The following is a 21,951-nucleotide window of genomic DNA, read 5'->3' as shown; positions in this document are numbered from 1 at the left end:
GAGGAGACAGGAGCTCAGTCCTTTTTTGGCTGAGGATTCAGGGGCATTCAGTCAGAGGATTCATGGAGTTGGTGAGGTGAGAAGTGGCTGTGTTCCTTTGCTTCTCCGATCTTTCAGCTTTCACCCTGAGGTCTGGCTCCAGCTTTTACTATAAGATCAATTAGGATTTGTGCAACATCTCTAGTTTGGAACCTTAAACTTTAAGGCCATGTGAACCTTGGATGGCCCCTTTGTCTAACCTGAGCCCTTTCTCAGACTTCCCAGTGTTCAGATGAGGAAGCTATACCCTGGAAGGGGCAGGGCCTTGCAGAGCCGTAGAGCTAGTTTTTGGCAAAACCAAACACAGAAGCCGGAGCAAGTTTTAGTCATTAAGTCAGAGTGACTGAGTATCTGAGGCCTTAGTCAGTAGTTGGAAGATTCTAGTTGCTACTTCTCCAAATGTCTTGGGAGACCCTGTGCAGGTCACTCACCCTGTCCCCTCCAGGCTTGCCTGTTGTCTGTATCTTCAGGAGCTAGATGCAGCGTGAAAGAAGCTAAAACCAAGGGCAGAGACACTGGGCTCTTGTTCTTCATTCCCCTTTCTCCTCATCCCTGGAGACAGTCTCCAGTTCTAGGAATTGTGGGTAGCGCTGGGTTGATTAGTGTGAGGGAGGGGATAGTCAGCCTTTGCTTTCTCTTTGTATCCTGTCTTGAAGTCCCATTTCCGGTTGTTCCCCACTTGTGATGTTCCTGTCCAAACTGAACCCCGATTCTTCCTTCCTCTTGAGTGTCAGGTATTTTCCTGTGACAAGATTCCTAACAGAAGCCACTTAGGGAAGAAAGGTTTAATTTTTGCTCACAGTCTGGGGGTTTGGCAGGGAAGGCAGAGCAGGAGGCACAGGAGACCGCTGGTCACTTTGCACCCGCAGTCAAGAAGTCTAGGACAAGGAGTGCTGCTCAGCCCATGTCCACGGAATGGTGCCATCATGGTTAAGGTGTGCCTTCCCACCTCAGTTAGCACAGTGTGGAGACTCCCTCACAGACGCGCCCAGAGGTTTGTCTCTTAAGTGAGTCAGGTTCTGTCTGGTTGACAGGCAATTTTAACGGTCACAGTGAGCAAACACTGTTTGCTATTAATATCTTTCATTTGGCTCCTTTTGTTTCGAGAAGTGCTTTCTGTTGCCCATCCTGCTTCAGAGAACAAATTATAGTCTTGCTGAAGTCAGTAGCTGCGTTTTAACCCGCGTTTACCTACAAAGCTCCTGGCATGCTGTGGAGACGTCCTCTCTTCTGCTGGATAGTTGTCTGACTGTTGAGAGGAAAGAAGAAAAAACAAGAAAAATGATCGCTGTCAAGATGTGCGCATTTAAATTTTCTGTTGAAAACATCTTTGAGACAGCAGAAATTCTCTTGGAAACAAGTACAGAATAAGCTCTTAAAGTAAACTGGAAATGAACGTAAAGCCGTCAAATGTGCCCTGCTTCAAAATGGGGCTAGGGAGTCAGTCCTGCCTGTGTCTACTCGGGCTGTGTGCGGACTTCCGTCCTTCCCTCTGGACTGCCTGGGTACTTAACTCTAGTCAGTGTGTAGCTAGCTCCCTGTTCAGAGATGCTTGCTACTTATGAATGTGGAGGAAGAATTCCCTGACCCTACAATTGGTTCCCTCACTTCCTCACAGAGTTGATGTTTCATTTGCCAAGATTAGAGCCAGGAAAACATCACCTCTTTTTGACTGATGAATAGGGGCTACCCAGGATGGTTGTTCTACCCAATCAGGTTTTCTGTGCACAGATTTATTTTTGGAAAGACAAAACAAAACAAACAAACAAACAAACCAAAGAAAGGAAGAGGAAAAAGAAGCGCCAAGATGATTATGCAAATTGGTACTGCAGCAAATGCTACTGTAGAATTGCCTTTCCAAGGAAGTTGCAGCCTCCACTCTGCTAAGTGCCCTGCTTTGGAAGGGCTGTGGGCTCCCTGCTGAGAAGCACTGCCAGCCGCCGCCTTTGTCAGCTGGCTGCCTGGTGCTAGTTCTGGCCGAGCCTTGGCATGGGAGGGCCATTGCAGCAGAGCTTCTGGAGAGAAATGAGGTCTCCAAGGCTTCTGCAGGGCCTCTTTTTCCCAGAACTTAGGTGTTCTGTGCCCCTTCGATTTAGCTGCCCCTGCAGACTAATTTTTTTAGTATTTTCAACTTTAGAGATTCGTTTACATATTAATATAAGATTATATACACCTTCCAGGGCTCCTTCGTCCCTAAATTAACTTGTATCCCAGCAACATTGAATATGTTTCCATTGCTTAGGAGTAAAGGTTGATGAGAATTCTTATTATCCTTGGCTGCATATCATCACAGAACTTGTTTGCTAAAACTACCACTATGAGAGCAAGGCACCGTATGGTCTTTAGAGATCAGGAAGCACATTTATTGAGTGTCTAGAAGGTACCGTGTGTCAAGCTTATGTTTAGTACATTATTTAGTTTTCACATTACCCTTTTGGTGTCTTTGGATGCATTTTGGAAATAATCAGAATGAGGCTCAGAGTGGTTAAGTAAAAATGTTTCCTAGGTTGTACATTTAATAGTGAGGACCCAAACCTAAGGTGGTCTAACTCTTAAGCCTCTTTTCCCCCTGCCTCTGTGAGTGTGTGTGTGTGTGTGTGTGTGTGTGTGTGTGTGTGTGTGTAAGATAGTGTGATAATGTAGTGCTGTGCATTATTGAATTGAGAATAAAAGATTGTCTTTAATACAATATGAAGGTTTTCTAACCCTTTTCTCCTTGGAATAGAGATTTAAACTTTCTGGGTAAGTGTGATTATAAGCTCATGTTTCTATAGTTTATGCTAGCATTTCAAAAATCCCTCCCAGGTTCCCCTGTTTTCTCCTGGACTTGCCACATGTTGGCAGTAAAGAAGATGACTGACTAATCGTGCTTCTGTCTTCTTTCTTTGTTTAGGATGTGATAGGCCAGGTTCTGCCTGGAGCGACGACAACAGCCTTTGAATGTGAGTCTGGCTTGCGCTCGCTCCTCTCATCTTCTCTTCGCAGTGATATTTCACATGCTTTATGGGCTGCATTATTTTCAAAACTGACAAAAACAGATTATTTATGATCATCATATGGTACATTTAAATATTTATAAATTAATGCAAGTTTAATGATGATACTGAACCGAGTAATATTTTCTTATTTAATCATATCTTGGGTGTGCATATCTCTACAATATAGCTTTAATTACCAACATGACCTTTATCTGCTCTTCTCGTTATAATAGTGCAGGGAAAAATGAAACGTGTAAACTACCTGTAGACCGATGATTGTTGATTAAGAGGTTTTAATTCTTTAGTGCTTTAGGACATAGCAGCAGAGTAAAGCTCTCATAAGCAGTGTGTGGAATGATTGTTTCAGTGGGGTTTGGCTTTCCTGCTAGATGATGACAGGGGCCACTTCTGTCCTGAATCCTCCTGCTCTCCATTGAGCCGGCTTTTAAGGACAGGGCTGAGATGTGCTGGATAACTGGTTTTGATACAGTCCAGGTCACTGCAGAGGAAGTCCTGATGCTAGTGTCCAAGTAGTAGGGCCTCAGGTGCCGAGAAGAGTAAAGTTGGGTTTGGAACTCTGATCTTACCCTCCCTTGAAAATGGGGCCGTGGGCTGAGGAGATTGTTCAGTGGATAAAACACTTGTGCCATTGTGAGAACCTGGTTCCAATCCCCAGAACCCGTGCAGAAGCTGAACATAGTAGCGCGCATTTGTAACCCCAGTGCCCCTATGGCAAAAGAGGAGAGTGTAGAGCAGCAGATCCAAGTGCTGTGGGGCCAGCTAGCCTGGTGTAGAGCAGCAGATCCAAGTGCTGTGGGGCCAGCTAGCCTGGTGTAGAGACAGCAAACAAGAAAAAAGAGACCTTGTCTTACACAAGATAGAAGGTGAAGACCCATGTTAAGGCTAGGCTCTGACCTCCATACATGTGCTGTGGTATGTGCTTGCTCACTCTAAAACAGAGGAACATGCCCATATATACCCATCACACATATACACATCATACTCATGTGCACACGTGAAAATGTGGGCCACTTTCCAACATGCAATTCTTTCCCCCCCACATGACAGTGTGCTTTGTTCCTGTTTTAGAGATGATCACTGGTAGAGTGTACAGTAAGTAAGGACAGTGTAGTGCCGTGTCCTTGTTAGAGGTCATTTTGGCCATCCTTAGTAACAGGTGAGCTATGTAGCACTTTTGACTCGGCAGATCTCTCTTGGAAGCTATTCAACAGAAACAGTGAATGCCCTTGTTGAAACTAGGTGTACACGGTAGGATTATTTTTTGATAGTAAAAAACAAAATGTAAGCAAAATGCCTGTGTAAAGTGGACTAATAAATGATAATGTGTCCATGTTCTAAAGCATGCAGCAGTCCCTAAAAAGAACAAGTTCAGGGTCGATGTGTTGATATGGAAAGAGACGGGGGTTGATGGACAAATGATAAGTATGATACAATCCCCTTTCATCAAAATGCTAGCCCTCCTTGCCCACCTCGTACGTCTACTGGGGGGACAGTATATACAGAGGGCAATGCAATCCTTTCTCCCCTGGAAAGCAGACATGGGCCCTGGGGGATTAGAGATGAGTAAGTGAGCATTTCATTCTATGTCTGTCCCTATTGCTGGAGTAGTGTTCAGTAACCAGAACTTGCTTTTCAAAACCGCAGTGAGTAGGACTATTAATTACTGTTTTATTAATGACACCAGGCTCTTCATGCTATTGAGGAATATATATGTACACACACACACACACACACACACACACACACACACACACAAACACAAACCTGTATTTAGACTTCTTTTAGTAGTTAAAGGGGGCCGGGGGCCGGGGGCCGGGGGCCGGGGGCCGGGGGCCAGGGGCCAGGGGCCAGGAACAGCCCACAAGTGAGCGTTTGGTGTTCATACTGCCACCAGATGAGTTAGCCCATTTCCTTTGGCCTTCACGAGATTCCCATGAGGTACATTGAAGGACTGTTGTTGCTGTCTCAGCCCAAGGAAGGGCATCTCTAAGAACTGAACAACTTGCTCAGATATGTGTAAGTGTGTTCTAGAGCCTGTTTCCTCAACCACTGTGCTGGACTTCTAAGAGTCACCACAGCTGAAGTGTATTCTTGCTGGCAAACATGGCAAAGAGTTTATTTTTACTCTATTTTAATCTCTCTCTCTCTCTCTCTCTCTCTCTCTCTCTCTCTCTGTGTGTGTGTGTGTGTGTGTACTTATGTGCCCCTCCCCAACCCCTCTTCAGGCATTTGTACAAGTCAGAGGACAGCTTTCAGGAGCCAGCTCTCTCCTTCCACAGTGGTTCCAGGGATTAAGCTCAGGTCGTCAGGCTTGCACATGTTAGCCTAACTTTGCGCTCTCCACTCTTGGACCCGAGCCTGCTGCACTAGCTTCCAGGTTTAGCATTCAGGAGAATAGTGCAAATTGTTCTCACTTACTGATGGCTTTCTCTGAGCCAGCCAATGTACTAGATTCTTTCTGTAGATTGTTGCTGCAGCTTAATAATCTTTGCAGCGACTCTGCAGAGAAGGAAAATTAGACTTGTGAGGAAACTGGAACTCACAGATGTGAAATAATTGCTAGGAAGTCACAGAGCCCAGACTTGAACACACATAGTCATGTAAGCACATGGAAATCTCTGAAGCATAAATAGAGAAAAATGTTCGGACTTTGAGGTTTCCAGTCTTTTGTTTTGTTTGAGACAGGATTTCTCTGTGTAATAGTCCTGGCTGTCCTGGAATGCACTCTGTAGACCAGGCTGGCCTTGAACTCCCAGAGATCCACTTGCCTCTGCCTCCTGAGTGCTGGGACTAAAGGCATGTGCCGCCACCACTGCCTGGCTTGTTTCCGTTCTCTGATGTCTGCTCTTCTGTGTTCTCCAACAAGGATAGCAATTCTGTATCTGTCTGTTTGCAGATCAACTTGGCTCATCTGTAGATCATGATAAGCTTCTCTCCCTGCTCCTCCCTTCCTCTCCTGTCCCTCCTCCTTTCCCCACCCCCTCTTCCTGCCAAGTGGGCATTTGCCCCAACAGCTAACTCTGGACCAGGTATAAGGTGGAAAACAAGCAAGCAAGCAAACAAACAAACAAAAAAAACAATATAAACACTCAGAGAAAAATAACGACAGCCTTTGGTTGTTTTTGGCTGGATTATCATAATCCTAGGCTGGCTTTTCTCATGGCTGTTTCTGAGTAGCTTGATTGACCCCAAATTCTGAACCACTAAGTAGGACCAATATGCAAGAAATAGTTAAGGTTTGGTTTGTAGGCGAATTTGCTGGGAAGTCAGAGGCATTTTGATGGTTTGTGGATGAGTAACCCTCAAATAAATACAACTTTGTGAAAGGACCATTTAACACTGCAGCGTGTACCCAACCCTAACTGACTCCTCACTTTGGAGAGATGGTGTGATAATTATGGAGCAGCAAGAGACAGCACAGAGCCAGCAGTTTTCATAAAGGTAGGGAAAGAGCTGAGAGACTGGGAAACGGCACATGTTGCTGGTGTGACAGATTGCCTGATGCTGGCTCTTATGGGGCTGTCTCTCCACACTGTTCTCAGAGTGGACGGACCAGCTGCCTCGAGCTGCCTTCCCCTCCCTTGCAGCATCAGTCATTTCCTTTATTCTTCTTTGCACTAACTCTGGGGCTCTGGGGGACATGCTTGTTGAGCAGAATCAGTGTCCTATGTGTCTATATTGTAATAAAATTGTGAAATGCACATGAGCTATAGCTAAGTGGATACTGTCCTGTGCTTTGGGATTATCTGTGCTATTGCCTGGACCTTAGATATATTTGGTTGTGGTGGACAAGTTGGGCTCCAATTCAAATTCCCACCTGTAATGTCCTGAGGGGGCAAAGGTTCTATAGTGGCTGTGTTTTGTCTCGTTGCTCCCTGGCCTGCATGGGATAGGAGGGAGGCCCCTGTGGGCCACATTCACCCCTGGGGCTGGTGGTCCTAAGCCTCTTTTTACTTGTTACCCCTGTAGCTCCCTCTCCCACATAACTAGAGTACAAATGAGCATGATCGAGTTAATTTACTTTTTTCACATGTATTTAGTGTGTGTGCACTCACTTGCACATGCATATATATGTGCCATGTCACACATGTGGAGGTAGAAACAACTTTCAGGGCTCAGTGCTCTCTTTCCATCATGGGAGTCAGGGGTCAAAGTCAGCTCTCAGGCTCAGTGATAAGTGCCTTAGCCCACAGAGCCAACTTACTAACCCAAAAGTACATGATACTTAGTGGGTTGTTTGTTCTGTTTTTATATAATGGTATATTGTTACAAATTTTAAGTAGCTGAGAAACAAAACAAAAAGTCCTCGCTTTCTCATTGATTGTTAGTACTTTCTGGATCCCCTGGCATACTGTGCTGCCGCCATCTCCTCTGCCCTCACCTGCTGGCGTGCAGTAGACTTCTTGCCAGCATCAGTGTGCACACGTCAACTTCAGCCTTGGCTGGAACTTAAATTATTTAATCTACTAGATGGACATCCAAGTCTTCACCAGCTTTTTAGAACCAGAGAAAATACAGAAATCAGCAGTAGTGGCGGATCTTTCCACATTGAGGAAGCTGGTGTGTAGGATGGATTCCTAAGCATTTGGAATCACTGTGATAAAGAAAACCCTCTGCTCTGGACTTCCGTGACCATGTTTGCTTTCCAAAAAGGGACTCATTCACAACCCACCAACACGTCAGAGAGCCCTTCCTCTACCCTTGCCAACTGCCTTGGTACTTGCGTATGCCTTCTCAGTGTTAATTTGACAGGTAGAAAAGTTATTGCCTTTCTTTTTATCTTTCTTTATAATGAATGTTAGTATTTTTCATGTGTATTTAATGTCAATTTTTCTACTACCTTTGCCCATGCTTCTTTTAGGTTGCCTTTTTCTCCTTGATCTCAGAGCTTGCTAAAGTAAGAACCTTGATCCTTTGTCTTTCCAAGTATTTTTATCTAGTATTATTGTTCTTTTCAGCTTGTTTTGTGCTTTTTATTCTCTCTCTGGTTTTTCCATAGAGAAGGTTGAAGTTTAATGTGGCAAAACACCGTATTTTTCCTTCTTACTTCTGGATTTGTCATGCTTAAAAAGGTCTTCCATGTTCCAGGGCGCTGGAAACATTTCCTTGCAGTGCTTTTTTCTTTATGCTTTAGTGGGGTTCTGTACTACATGTTATTTGGTAAATATGTGTATTTGTGTGTATCATCAGTTTTTTAAATAAAAAGCATGAGTTTTTTTATTACCAAGATTGGAAAGCTTTTATGTTTACTATTGCACTAGTTCCCGTATATTTTGGTGAAAGCGTCAGATGGAGGTCCAGTTTTATTTTCAGACAGACTCCATGCCACTTATTGAATACTTTGTCTTTTCCCAGATGTGAGAACATTTCTGAGATGAGACTAAATTCCATAACCATAAAAATTCCTGTATGTTGCCTGTGTGGGCCTAACGGATGCTGAGGGAGCCTGGCACTTAGGAAGGCCGGGAGTCCCTGCTGAGTCTCTCGGTTTCATTAGTAGATTAATGAGCGCTCCAGCACACCGAGTGATAAGCATCAGCCTTGCCTGCAGATGCATTTGCTATGCATGTCTGTGACGTTACACATTATTCCCTGTATTTTTCTTGAGACCAGTGACTATTAGACTGATGTTGTGGGACAGGGAAGTCTCCTGGGCAACATGAAGGATGAGCTTGAAGTTCACCCAGACAAATGCTGCCTTGCACTCAGACACACCATGGCTTTTCACTTCTCCATGAGACCAGCTTCACATATTCAGACCTGTGTCTTCATCCTTGTCAAACTGTATCAGAATGTGACTCAGAAAACAAGGTTAGAAGATAAAGGTTTGTGTCTTTCTTCAGCTCCAACTATTTATTTTTAATTTTTGAAAATTTATATTTATGTATGTATGCATTTGAGTGTAGTATCTATGGAGGCCAGAAGAGGACATCAAATCCTTGGGAGCTTGAATTATAGACAGTTGTAGATGCTGGGAACTGAACTTGGGTCCTCTGGCAGAGTAGCAAGTGTTCTTAACCCCCGAGTCATCTCTCTATCCTCCTAAGTCTGAATGGTTTTTACTTCACTTTCTTTTTTTCTTTCTCAAAACAAGGTTTCCCCGTGTAACAATTCTGGCTGTCCTGGAAGTAGCTATGTAGACCAGGCTGGCCTTAAACTCATAGAGGTCTGCCTGCCTCTGCCTTCTGAGTGCTGGGATTAAAAGCTTGTGCCACCACTACCCAGCTGTGTTCATGTCTTATTGAATGAATGTTCTCAGTTTGGGGAATTTTATTATGGGATTCTTTTTTTTTTTTTTTAATTCTCCTGTATATCACATGCATGCCTGGTACCCATGGAGATCAGAAGAGGGTATCAGATGACCTGAAACTGGCATTACAGATGGTTGATAGCCTCCATGTGGGTACTGTGTACTGAACCTAGGTCCTCTGGAAGAGTAGCAAGTCCTCTAAACTGCTGAGCCGTCTCTTCAGCCCCTTACCTAAGAACCTTTAAATAAACATATCATGTCTTATTTTAAATTGGGCATACCATTGAGTTTTTGAAGGAAAACTACAATTATGGACATTGTAAGATTTCAGAGTGTAGAAAACAACTGTAGTTGAGTGTTGGAGTGGTGTGTGTAGGAGGTACCTCATGTCTGAGCAGCACAGTGGAGAGAGAAGGGTTGGGTGGCAGCCACTTTTTGCATCATGGAAAAGTTCAAGTTTAAAGATATTTGGAAGAAGTGAAGTTTCATTTTCTTAAGTTGTTGTATATAGAAAAAGGTCATTATTTATGCATACTAGATTAGTGAGAAAATTATAATTCACAATGAATGTACATTGAGTCTGAAAAATATTGAACATGTAAAAGTTAATTATGCAAATTTGAGGAAATTCAAAGAGAGCTTTAATTGGTAGAATTTTTGCTTTAACAAGCCTAGACTTCCTTATATATAATACTGTTAATTTGCATGAGTTTAAAGAAGTTCTTTAAGCAAGTAGTGGACCAGTTGTTCCTGAAGATCAGTGGACAGAGCTGCTTGCTTTTGAATCTCTGGAGACCCTGCAGCATCAGGCACATAGTAGGCCTGTGGTGGTTTTTCTGGAATGCATGAGTGCTTGAAGACATAAAATAACTAGAACAAGTTTGTTTATCTCATGTAAATCCATTGAACCTGTCTTCACATAGAGCCAGCATGTGGACTGTTCTCAAAACTTCCACTTGGCTAGGTGTAGTGGAACACACTCTGTCCCAGCAATTCAACAGGCTGAGGTCAAAGGATTGCTTAAGCCATGAGTTGCACCAGCTTGGGCTGCATAGTGAAATTCTAGCTCTTTGGAGGCTGGGTGAGGGGGGTGCAAAACTCTGTAGAATATCTGTGGCTTGTTAGGCCATCCTCACCCTCATCTGGAGTAGGACACTAGCCTTCTTCTTAGGCCATCTTCACCCTCATCTGGAGTAGGACACTAGCCTTCTTGTTAGGCCATCCTCACCCTCATCTGGAGTAGGACACTAGCCTTCTTCTTAGGCCATCTTCACCCTCATCTGGAGTAGGACACTAGCCTTCTTGTTAGGCTATCCTCACCCTCATCTGGAGTAGGACACTAGCCTTCTTGTTAGGCTATCCTCACCCTCATCTGGAGTAGGACACTAGCCTTCTTCTTAGGCCATCCTCACCCTCATCTGGAGTAGGACACTAGCCTTCTTGTTAGGCCATCCTCACCCTCATCTGGAGTAGGACACTAGCCTTCTTGTTAGGCCATCCTCACCCTCATCTGGAGTGGGACACTAGCCTTCTTGTTAGGCCATCCTCACCCTCATCTGGAGTGGGACACTAGCCTTCTTGTTAGGCCATCCTCACCCTCATCTGGAGTAGGACACTAGCCTTCTTGTTAGGCCATCCTCACCCTCATCTGGAGTGGGACACTAGCCTTCTTGGTCCCTGTCCTAACCTTCCTCTTGTCAGCGAGGGTGATCCTCCTAGAAGATGAGATCTTAAACATCAGAAAGCTCCTGTAGCTTTCTTCTTACTCAAGAGTGAAAGGTAACACCTTCAAATGCTCAAGTGCCCATGTTACACGTTGGCCCTCACCCAGCCTCACTGTCACTTCTCTGGACACTTTCTTTCTTTTCTTTGCATTCTCTTCTAGCCAATCTCACTTCCTTTGTTTCTAGAACATGCTGGGAATTTTTCCTCTTTGTTAGTTGTTCTTTCTGCCCTCAGTGTTCTTCCCCAAATATCATCTGTATCTACATGACCCACACGTCACTTCAGCATCTCTGTGCCTGGGTATCACACCTGCCACATGGTAGGCACTTTCTTTAGCAAGAAGAAGAAGAAAACAAAGATACAGGGAAGCACTGGAGAATTGAGGGAAGGGAGGAGCTAAGTGATAGCTCATGGATATGAAGGTGTGACCAAAGAAACCATGACCCATTCTCCTGCCTAAATCAGTGGACTCCATCCCTGAGAACTGCTCTGAACTTGACATCTTTTCTGGTAATTTCCTACTGATGTCTTTCTAACATTTACAAGCATGTTTCCATTTCTTTCCTGCCATTACTGTAGTTCTTTTTGACTTCTACCTGGTCCAGAAGGAGCCTCCCCTTTTCCGTCTCTCCTGGTGGAAAGCCCTCCTGAGCCCCTGTCACTGTGGTAGGTGCTGTAGGTTCCCCAGTTTCTGCTGTTTACTCGCTGGGCCATTCTGAGCACCCCTACCTGAGGTACTGCTCTCCTCTGGGGCCTTTATACGCCTCCTCTAGGTTCATCTTTCAGATTGCATGTCGCTTCGGATAAAAATCGTGAACAACATATGGCCTGTTATGATTCTCTTTTCCCAAACTCTGCCATTTTGTATATTTGTGACACACTGCAGATTTTGTAAAGATTGCTTCATAATATTTGTTTGCCATCTGCCGTACTCTATTTGGTGTCTTGCTAGGATTTTTGCCTCCATTTTAAGTGACATTAACAAAATCCAGCCAGTGCATAGACTTTCCGGTTCTCCTTTTGCTTCCCTAATGTGCTGGAAAATCATATTACTATGCTCCAGGCAACTAGAGGAGTCTGGGATTGTCATTGTGAACCAGTGTGTCAGATCTCTGAGCTCCCCCCCACCCCACTGCCACCTCCCTGGTTATATCCAGTAATGTTATTTTGGTCAGATGGCAAAGAACCTTCATGTATAAGACAGAAAAGAGCTCAGGTTATATTTTTCTGCTTTCTGCTCTGTACCACTTCCTTCCGGAGCTCTATACCAGCCGTTTGTACCTTTTAAACTCTGGGTTCCCTTTTAGTAAGTTCTTAGGATTTATTACTCTAGTGAGTATAGTTTTTAAATAGGCAGGGTGTTCGCTGGGGCTGTTTGAGTAGGTCTAACTTTTGGTTTAAAGGTGTTTCAGGTGACTGTCTGCTGAGCTGCTTGGTGGCACATCTGCTTTCCTCTCTTCCTTGCTTCCCAGGCCTCTCATTGAACTGCTTTTGGAAAGAGATGGATCCTCTCTTTAAACGCTGGGGTGAATGGTTTGTTCCTGAGGCTGCCATCACGGGGTCAGGGACAGGTTCCATTTCACTTTTTGGCCAGCCTCACCTGCATTCTCAGGAGTGTGGTTATTTTTCCAGCCCAGCTTCCACTTTGACAAGAACAGAGTCTTCATTAAAGCAGCTAAGCACGGAAATTGGAGGGTAAAGCAGTCCCCTGAGAAACCAAGACATCTATCCTGTTAGGCCATAAGAGCTCTTAGTCACCATGTCACATAGCCTGATTTTATCACCAGGCTTAATTGGAATGCTCCTTTCAACTGGTCTGAGCTCTCCCTCTTGGAGTCAGACGGCATGCTGTGGGCTAGTGTCAGCACTCCTCCAAACCCGTCTGCTTAGGTACCGTGGCAGTGGGGCCTGTCTGTTACGCATGGAGTGCCCGTGAGGAACTGCTCTGCTGGCTGACTTCCTGGCAAAATCCCCAGACTTACATAGAAACTAGAATTCCAGAACACTGTGTTGTCAGTAGTCTTAAGTACATAAGTGTGGGTTTGAGAGTTTAGAGATTCCCACCTCATTCCATCTCCCACCCCACCCCCTACTTCCTCTCTCTCTCAATACTTCCTAATCTTAATTTAGAGAGATAATTATGTAAATGGTACTTATGGAATTTATGCTTTATCATCAGAAGTCATAAAAGGCTCCTCACCTGTTTTACTAAACTCTGAGTGCTTTCCTGTTCTATTCAAGGGACATCTTTCTGTGTGTGTGTGTGTCTGTGTGTGTGTGTGTGTGTGTCTGTCTGTCTGTTGAAATTTGAATATGAGCTATTCCTTTGTGTCCATCATCTGCATAGCTAACTCTAATGCAGAAATGAGATTGGCCAGAGCCAGAAGCTCTTTTATGTTGGGCAGAATTTGGCCCAGATTGACTGATTATATGTGTCTTCATTCATACGTGTGTGCAGGAGCACATGTATTTGTGTGAGCATGTCTGTGGCAGTCACAGGTTGACTTCAGATGTCTTTTTTAGTCTCCATTTTATTCTTTTTTTTTTGAGCTGGGGATCGAACCCAGGGCCTTGCACTTGCTAGGTGAGCACTCTACCACTGAGCTAAATCCCCAACCCCTCCATTTTATTCTTTACGACAAATTCTCTTACTAAATCTAGAGCTTGGCTAGACTGATGGCCAGCAAGGTCCAGGGACCCTCCTGTCTCCTGGTCCCTAGCACAGGGATTGTATGTGCTTGACAAAGCACTTTGCTAGATGAACTGTCTTCCCAGCCCTCTTTGACCTGGCTTTAAAGACAGATATGAAGTGCCTTTGTGTGTGGTGGTACATAGCCTTATATGCTTTTATACTACTTTTTTCTTCTCCCTTATCTCTTGGATTTCAAAGGAAACTTCCAACTTAGCCTTGAGTATGTTAGTTTCTAAGACCTGTGTAGAAACACCTTCCTTGTTTCTGCTGGGATGGTGTTTCTCCCCAGTTTGCCCTTAGAAAGTCTGCATGGAGAACCAAACACAGACAGAAAAAGCAGCTCTTTATGTGTAGAAATCTCCAGACGTGCAGGGATGCATGTGGCAATGTGTCTTTTTGCGTACCAGCGTGGAGTCCTTACTCTTGGTTGTAGAGTTATCAGTAGGGGGTTCTTTCTTTTTTTCTTCTTGAGACAGGGATTCTCTGTGTAGCTTTGGAGCGTGTCCTGGATCTCACGCTGTAGACCAGGGTGGCCTCGAACTCACAGAGATCTCCCTGCCTCTGCCTCCCGAGTGCTGGGATTAAATAGGATTAAAGGTGTGTGGGGTTTTTGACAGCTTCTAGCTGTTTGGACAGTGATGTGGATATACCGATTCAGTAGACTTGGAGAACTCGGCAGCACGAGGCTTTGGAAAGAAGACCCCTCCCTGGAGAACTGTTGGCTCAGGTCACTGAGGGAAACCAAGGGAAATGCTGCCTCCCCTGGTGCTGTCAGTTCGCTGCTGGCCACTGAGAACAAAAAGGAACCACTAGTATTTTGCTTAGTAATAGGCTAATTGGGAAAAGCCCAGACTCCTTCCCATGGGCCTCATGGCCTTGTCACCAAACAGGAGGACTTCTTCAGAACGTCTTCCTCTGGAGAGGAGAGTATGCCTGTTGGTGTGTGATGGGGGGCTTGTGTATTGAACCAAATCCTTCTGTTCTTTCAGAACGATGCAAACATGTTCTCTGAGGATGAGGTGTCCAATTTGCCAGGTTTGGAATGGGCTCATCTAATCAGCAGTTATATGCCCACGAGTGAACAGACATAGAATGCTGACTCTTTAGCAAATACCCAGATTCAGAGCATCCTGCCAAGGGCCTGCCCCTTCTAGATTGTTACCTGGGCAGGCTCTGTACATTGCTCAAATGTTTGGCATTTTTCTTTAACTGTGTATTTAGAGCCTCCACGTCAGCTGTCCACTGCTCCTGCTCTTGTTAGAATTTTGTTATTACATTTCTTTCTTTCTTTCATCCATCCATCCATTCATTCAGTGTGTATGCTTGTATGCCCGTGGGCACACACATGCTGCAGCATATGTGCAGATGCCAGAGGACAACTTCTGGGAGTTGAATCTCTCTCCTTCAACAATGTGGGTTCCAGGGTTTGAACTCAGGTTGTCAGGCTTGAAAGCAACGGCTTTATCCACTGAGCATTCTTGGTCACCCATGTGTTCCTCCTCTCTAGAAGGATGAAGTACCAAAATATTTAGAAATAACTAAAGTCATTCAAGTCCAGTGTGGGAAAAGATGTGGGTGATGATTAGGCCAACAATTCTATTTTAGGTGGAAACTGAGATCTGATCTCAAGAGGTCTGGCTTTAGGTTTTTAAAAGCAGCTTTTAAAAGTAAGAGAATTACTAACATGAGCACATTGTTTCTAGATGTGTGCACATTCTGGTTATAGGTTTTGTAAAGACTTAATATTCCTGAATCTTGAGACTATTACTTTATTTCAAAATAGCATGAATCACCATTTGAGTCTTGCAGGACTGAGACAAACAAAATTCTCCGAGAGGAGCTTTGCAAAATAGGATGGAGGATGGAAGCCTACTGTTGGAGTCACTTGGCTTTTAACCTTGTGTGAGGCCCCAGGCTTGTCTTCTCTAAGCAGAAATAATTCTGCTGTCCACATTGCAGGACTGTAGTGAGCTTCTTAAGGCAGTACTACATAGGAAGCACAAGTCAGAGCCCCCTCTGTGCAGCAGTGTTTAGCAAATGTGAGACATTTTCACCCTGCTTTGACGATGTGATGGGTTTTCTGGGAGAGAGGAGGAAGAGAACGGGAACACGGTGCCACAGGAGACGTGAAGTACTGAAGGTGTAGTGGGAAGCCCCTCTTCTTTCGGAAGCCAGTCTTGTCATACTCCAGTCAAATTCACTTGACCTAGATATGTGTCTAGAATAACTAGAGAACTATTTTAATATTTTACCTTCCTTTTAAAAGAAAATTTTAGTTCTTTCTAGAGCAAGGGATCCAACTCTGTTTCTGGCCTTTGTGAGCACTGCACCAATACATACATATTCCCTTACATACACAATGAAATGATAAAACAAATCTTCGAAAAAGAATGCAAGTCTTACCCCCTTCCTCATGTTCACTTTTAAACAGATGAAGATGAAGATGGAGATAGGATTACAGTGAGAAGTGATGAAGAAATGAAGGCGATGCTGTCATATGTAAGTGCACTGCATACGAGGGCTGTTGCGGGTTCTTAAAAACGTGTGTGCGTGTGTGTGCGCGCACACACGAGAGGACAACTTGCGGGAGTCGGTTCTCTCCTTCCACCATGTGAGTTCTGGGGATACAGCTCAGGTTGTCAGGCCTGGTGGCACGTGTTCTCACCTACTGAGCCATCTCATCAGCCTAGCAAACAAGGACTGTTTTTAAAGAATGGTAATGTAATTGAGGATGCTGTTTCTTGGGCACAGTGAAGATATGTAAGTAAATCACAGTTGCCATAGCATTTTTCTGTATAATAGATAAGGTTTTCAAGATTTCCATATTTGAAAGTTAAGGGCATTATTTTCAAAAGACACTTACTGATCATATCATGAACATTAAGAATAATGCATCTTAATGACTTTTGCATTAGGTATGGTGCAGACTAAATGGACTATCAATTTCCTGTATTTTTTATGCAGTACTTAAAGTAACGGCTCATTAAAAATGAACCCCTGGGCTCTAAAAAATTTTTCAAAATCTACTTTTGACTGGAGATCTCTTTCACCCTTCCAGACTTCAGCTATGACATAGCTGCAGGCTTTTATGGACTCAGGATTTAAAGATGTACTCCTGGGTATTTTATGCACTGCCCATCCTCCTGCTTATACTCGGAAATGAACAGCAGGGCTGCTCACTGATCCAAAGTGATCTGAATGTCCACTAGGTGGACTTTTCTTTGGTATCTTGACCTTCGTCTGAGACTAGAATAGGTAGCGGCAAGGGTACTCTTCTAAAGCTTCAGTATCTGTCGTGGAACATTTATAAACAACCAGAGACTGACAGCCGCCCCGAGCCCGGGTTGAGCTTTCCTCTGGAGTTTTATTTTGCCTGAGTTCGTGATCTGTCTGGCAAAGCCTTTCCTGTGGTCTGGTGGAGGACACTGCATTAGGAGGGAGAGCACAGCTCTGCTTTGGGTTCCCGCCTGAGGCGGATCACTTAACCTTTCAGTACCACAGTTACCTCATCTGTCAGTGGTGGGTAATAACACACATCCTTTCTACTGCACAGGGTGATGGTAATGATAGAATAGATAACAGATGTGAAAGCAAGCGCTCTACAGATGCAAAGTGATATTCCCGTGAACATGATGGACAAGGCCAGACATTTGCTTTTCTCTGAGACTTGAATTGTAGCCAACAGTTAGGATGTATGTTTTTGATAGCCCTCAACTTCCACCAGGATATTGTTCATCGTAATGAAAACTGAACTGTCTGTGTGGGTTTCCGCCAATAGTTTTAATTTAGGGTAGGAGGAAAGAGAACAAGAAGGATGGCATGATTAACAGAGCATTGCATTCCTACCAGCCCAGAGTAGGAAAAGTCAATTTCCCATTGACTTCCCATTAACTTATGTGGGAGTCTTTGTGTACTGAGAATTTAGAGCTGAGATCATCGGTACATGCAAGGCAGAGTGGGATTGTCTCTTCCAAGGCGGCACTGTTATTGATGGGTTGGCTAACTCTCCGGAGAGCATGACTCTTTTGTTTTGAGAAAACACATGCACACAGATGGGTTCTGGTTTTCTAATGTAGGTCTTGGGCAAAGAGCTGACAGCAGTGTACGCACACAGGCATTCAGCACACCCACATGTAAGCAGCGTGGATTTTTCAGAAGACCTTGCAAAGTGTGCCCTGTGAAAGAGTACTGAGTGTGATCCTCATGATGCTGCCAATCCTTTCCATTTCTGAGTGCCCAGTGTGTAAACTCAAAGCTTGAAATGTCTTTCTTTTTTTAATTGAAATTTTTTTTTTTTTTTTTTTTACTTACTTGTGTCTGTGTGTGTAGGGGGTGGTAAGTAGCTAAGGTGGTAATGTAGGTGTGTGTAAACATCTTGTATGTGAGTGCAGGTGTTGCACGTGGAGGTCAGAGGACAAGCCACTGTGTATGCCAAGCTAGGTACCCATTGAGCTTCCATGGAGTCTCCTGTATTCCAGTCATGCTGTAGCTCTGGGGTCACAGACACTTGCCACCACACCTAGCTTTACTTGGATTCTGGGGACGTCCTCATGCTCTTGAGGCAGCACTTTCCCCACCGGGCCATCTCCTCAGCCCTTAAAAAGGGAGAGTAATCAAATCCTCCATGGTGGCTATTAGCCCTGGTTCCTTTTTGTCGTTGTTGACCCAGAGCCCCTTATTTCCCAAGCATGTACCCCATCACTGAGCTACCCTTCCAATTCTTCATCTCCATTTTGTAAGTGTTCGAGAGATATGCCCAAGGTCTTAAAGCTATATTGAAAGTTCAGAGCTTGGGGCTGGAGAGATGGCTGGCTTAGTAGTGAAGAGCAGGCACTGCCCTTGCTGAGGACCGGTGCTCCCAGCACCTACACTGAGTGGCTCACAACTGCCTGGAACTCCAGTTCCAGAAGATTTGACACCTCCTCTGGTCCTTGTGGGCACCCACATGCACATGGACAAGCCCACACACAGACATACACACACACATAACTAAAAGTCAATTTTAAAAAGAAAGAAATACAGATTTTCATTTAGCCTTTCCAAACCCCACAGCCATTCATTCTTTCATATAGTGTCATCTTGGTCTACCACCTGGAAAATGCTACTGGAAACCTATGTCAAGGCCATTATAGAATTCGAGTGATTTGTTTATACAATTAGTTGTGGTGTCTGCACTATACATTCCTTATACCGTATGCTTGTTTTTGCAGTATTTAATTTTTTTGTTGTTGTTGTTGTAGACATGTCCTTAAACTTAGTAGTTCCTGAGATTTTGACAGGTATTTTTTGGTCTGAAAACAACACACTTGAATAGGTTGGCTCTCCTTTTAGTCTGTTCAGTTCTTATGGTCAGAAATTCCTCTGGGGACCATAGAGAACCATGCAAACCCAGCTTCACAGTAGGTTTCATTGGTAGTCTTCAGGACCCCCAGCCTGATATTAGAATTTTGCATTGGTATTTATTTATTTAAATTTTATTTTATTTGCTTGTTTTCAGTACATCCCTCCCTCCATGCCCCCCCCCCCCCCAGTCCTCTCTCCTCTCCTCTCCCCTTGGCCCACTCCTCCTTCATTTCCCTTCAGAAAAGAGCATGCCTCCCAGGGCTGTCAGCAGAACACGACATAACAAGACACAATAAATAGACCTTGAGACCTTGTTTGGACCAGTCCTCCTCTAGTGGGGGAGGTCGTCCGCTCCAACAGAGCATGCAACTTCTGGAGAGGTGCACATAAGGCTGTGAGGGAGGAAGGGGACACCCGCCTAGCCAGCCAGATCAGCTGAATCAACCCTGGTGATCAATAGGGTGACAGATGTTGCAGCCAGATTGCCTTCTCAGAGACCAAACATAACTGGAGAAAAAGAAATGTCAATGTAATGATGCCTAATGATATTCTGCTATACTCATAGATTGGTGCCTAGTCCAGTTGACATCAGAGAGCTTTCATCCAGCCACTAGTGGAAACAGATGCAGACCCACAGCCAAACATTAGGCTGAGCTCAGGGAATCCTGCTGAAGAGAGGGAGGAAGGATTGTAGGAGCCAGAGGGGTCAAGAACATCACAAGAACACTCACAGAAACAACTAACCTGGGAGCTTACAGAGACTGAACCAACAACTAGGGAGCCTGCATGGGACTCACTTAGGCCCTCTGCATATGTGATAGTTGTATAGCTTGGTCTTCTTGTGGGACTCCTAAAGTGGGAGCGAGGGCTGTTTTTGACTCTTTTTGTTGACTTTTGGGACCCTATTCCTCATATTGAGTTGCCCAGCCTTAATACAAGGGGAGGTGCTTAGTCTTACTACAACTTGATATGCCATGTTTTGTTGGTATCCATGGAGGGCATGCCCTTTTCTAAATAGAAATGGAGGAAAGGATGGGGCAGGACAGGGGGCAGGTGGCAGGGGAGAGACTGGGAGAAGAGGAGGGAGGGAAAACTACAATCAGGATGTTAAATAAATTTAAAATAAAACAAAAAACAAAACAAGATACACTAAGACTAGGCACAAACCCTGATATCAAAGCTGAGCAAGGCAACTCAGTAGGAGGAAAAGGGTCCCAAGAGCAGGTGAAAAAGTCAGAGACACCTCCTTTCCCACTGTTAGGTGTTCCACAAAAACATTAAGCTATAATAACCATGATATATGCAGAGGACCTAGTTCGGACCCGTGCAGGCTCAGTGATTGACACTTCGGTCTCTGTGAGCCTTTATGAGCCCTGGTTATTTGATTCTGTGGGCTGTGTGGTCCTTTGTTTTTCAACCCCTCTGGCTTCTACAATCTTCTGTGGGGTTCCCCAAGCTCTAAGGGGAGGGGGCCTGTTGGAGATCATAGCACGAAGTGGTTACAGAAAAAATTGGAGAGATCTCATACTAGCAACTTACAGCACACCTAAAAGCCCTTGAACAAAAAGAAGCAAGCACACCCCAAAGGAGTAGAGGGCAGAAATAATCAAACTGAGGGCTGAAATCAATAAAATAGAAACAGAGAACAATACAAAGAATCAATGAACCAAGGAGTTGGTTCTTTGAGAAAATCAACAAGATAAACAAACTTTTTTTTTTTTTTGGAGCTGAGGATCGAACCTAGGGCCTTTTGCTTGCTAGGGAAGCGCTCTACCACTGAGCTAAATCCCCAACCCTGATAAACAAACTCTTATCCAAACTAAAACATGAGGAGAAAGAGTATCCAAATGAGAAACGAAAATGGGGGCTGGAGAGATGGCTCAGAGGTTAAGAACACTGACTGCTCTTCCAGAGGTCCTGAGTTCAATTCCCAGCACCCACATGGTGGCTCACAACCATCTGTAATGAGATCTGGCTCCCTCTTCTGGCCTGCAGGGATATATACAAATAGAACACTGTAGAGATATATACAAATAGAACACTGTATACTTAATAAATAAATAAATCTTAAAAAACAAAAAAAAAGAAAGAAAGGAAAATGGAGACATAACAACAGACACCGAGGAAATCCAGAGACTCATCAGGTCATACTTCAAAACACGTACTCCACAAAATTGGAAAATCTAAAAGAAGTGGATAGTTTTCTCAGTATTTATTTTATAAATTCAAATTGGTGTGCTGGCTGTGGTAGCTCACTCCTTTAATCCCAGCACTTGGGAGAGAGAAGCAGGCCGATGCCTGTGAGTTTGAGGCCATCCTGGTCTACATAGTGAGTTCTAGGCTAGCCAGAGCTACACAGTGAGGCCTGTTCTTAGAAAATAAATAAATAATGAAATAAATAGATGTCTTAGTTAGGGTTTCTATTGGTACAACAAAACACCGTGACCAAAAGCAAGTTGGGGAGGAAAGGGTTTATTTGGCTGTTCATCACTGAAGGAAATCAGGGCAGGAACTCAAGCAGGGCATGGAGGGGTGCTGCTTACTGGCTTGCTCCCCTTGGCTTGCTCAACCTGCTTTCTTACAGAGCCCAGGACCATGGTTGAGGCCCTCCGGCACTGATCCCTAAATGAGAAAATGCCTTAGAGCTGGATCTCATGGAGGCATTTCCTCAGCAGAGGCTCCTTCCTCTCTGATGACTCAATCTTGTGTCAAGTTGGTACACAAAACCAGTCAGTACAATAGATAAATCCAATGTGGCTCCGAGAAAGGATTTGCGTGGGGGTATAGAGGCATGGGAAATCCATCAGAGAACTGCATGTGTACCGTCAGCACAAGGCACAACAGCTTAGGCTTTCATATGGAGTTTAATAAAATTACGGTCCCTTTGAAGTCCATATGGGGAA

At 44.3% G+C, this 21,951-nt stretch overlaps 1 protein-coding gene across 4 annotated transcripts in view; it reads left to right on the top strand.

Moving 5' to 3' along the window:
* The window catches only part of Map2k5 (mitogen-activated protein kinase kinase 5), a 234,619-nt gene that overhangs the window by 4,288 nt on the left and 208,380 nt on the right, over positions 1 to 21,951 (top strand). For 3 of the 4 annotated variants that reach the window (XR_004945416.1, XM_036192309.1, XM_036192308.1), the window contains exons 2-3: positions 2,933 to 2,981; positions 16,137 to 16,204. Coding sequence is in view for 2 of the 4 variants with exons in the window: in XM_036192309.1 (XP_036048202.1) it covers positions 2,933 to 2,981; positions 16,137 to 16,204 (117 nt within the window). In the remaining 2 variants the exon portion in view is untranslated. The remainder of the gene's footprint in view (positions 1 to 2,932; positions 2,982 to 16,136; positions 16,205 to 21,951) is intronic. The other variant, XM_036192310.1, reaches the window with a different exon arrangement.

This window comes from Onychomys torridus, chromosome 7 (genome assembly GCF_903995425.1).
Source record: "Onychomys torridus chromosome 7, mOncTor1.1, whole genome shotgun sequence".
In the NCBI taxonomy this organism is placed as follows: domain Eukaryota; kingdom Metazoa; phylum Chordata; class Mammalia; order Rodentia; family Cricetidae; genus Onychomys; species Onychomys torridus.
This window is presented reverse-complemented; position numbering and strand designations above follow the sequence as displayed.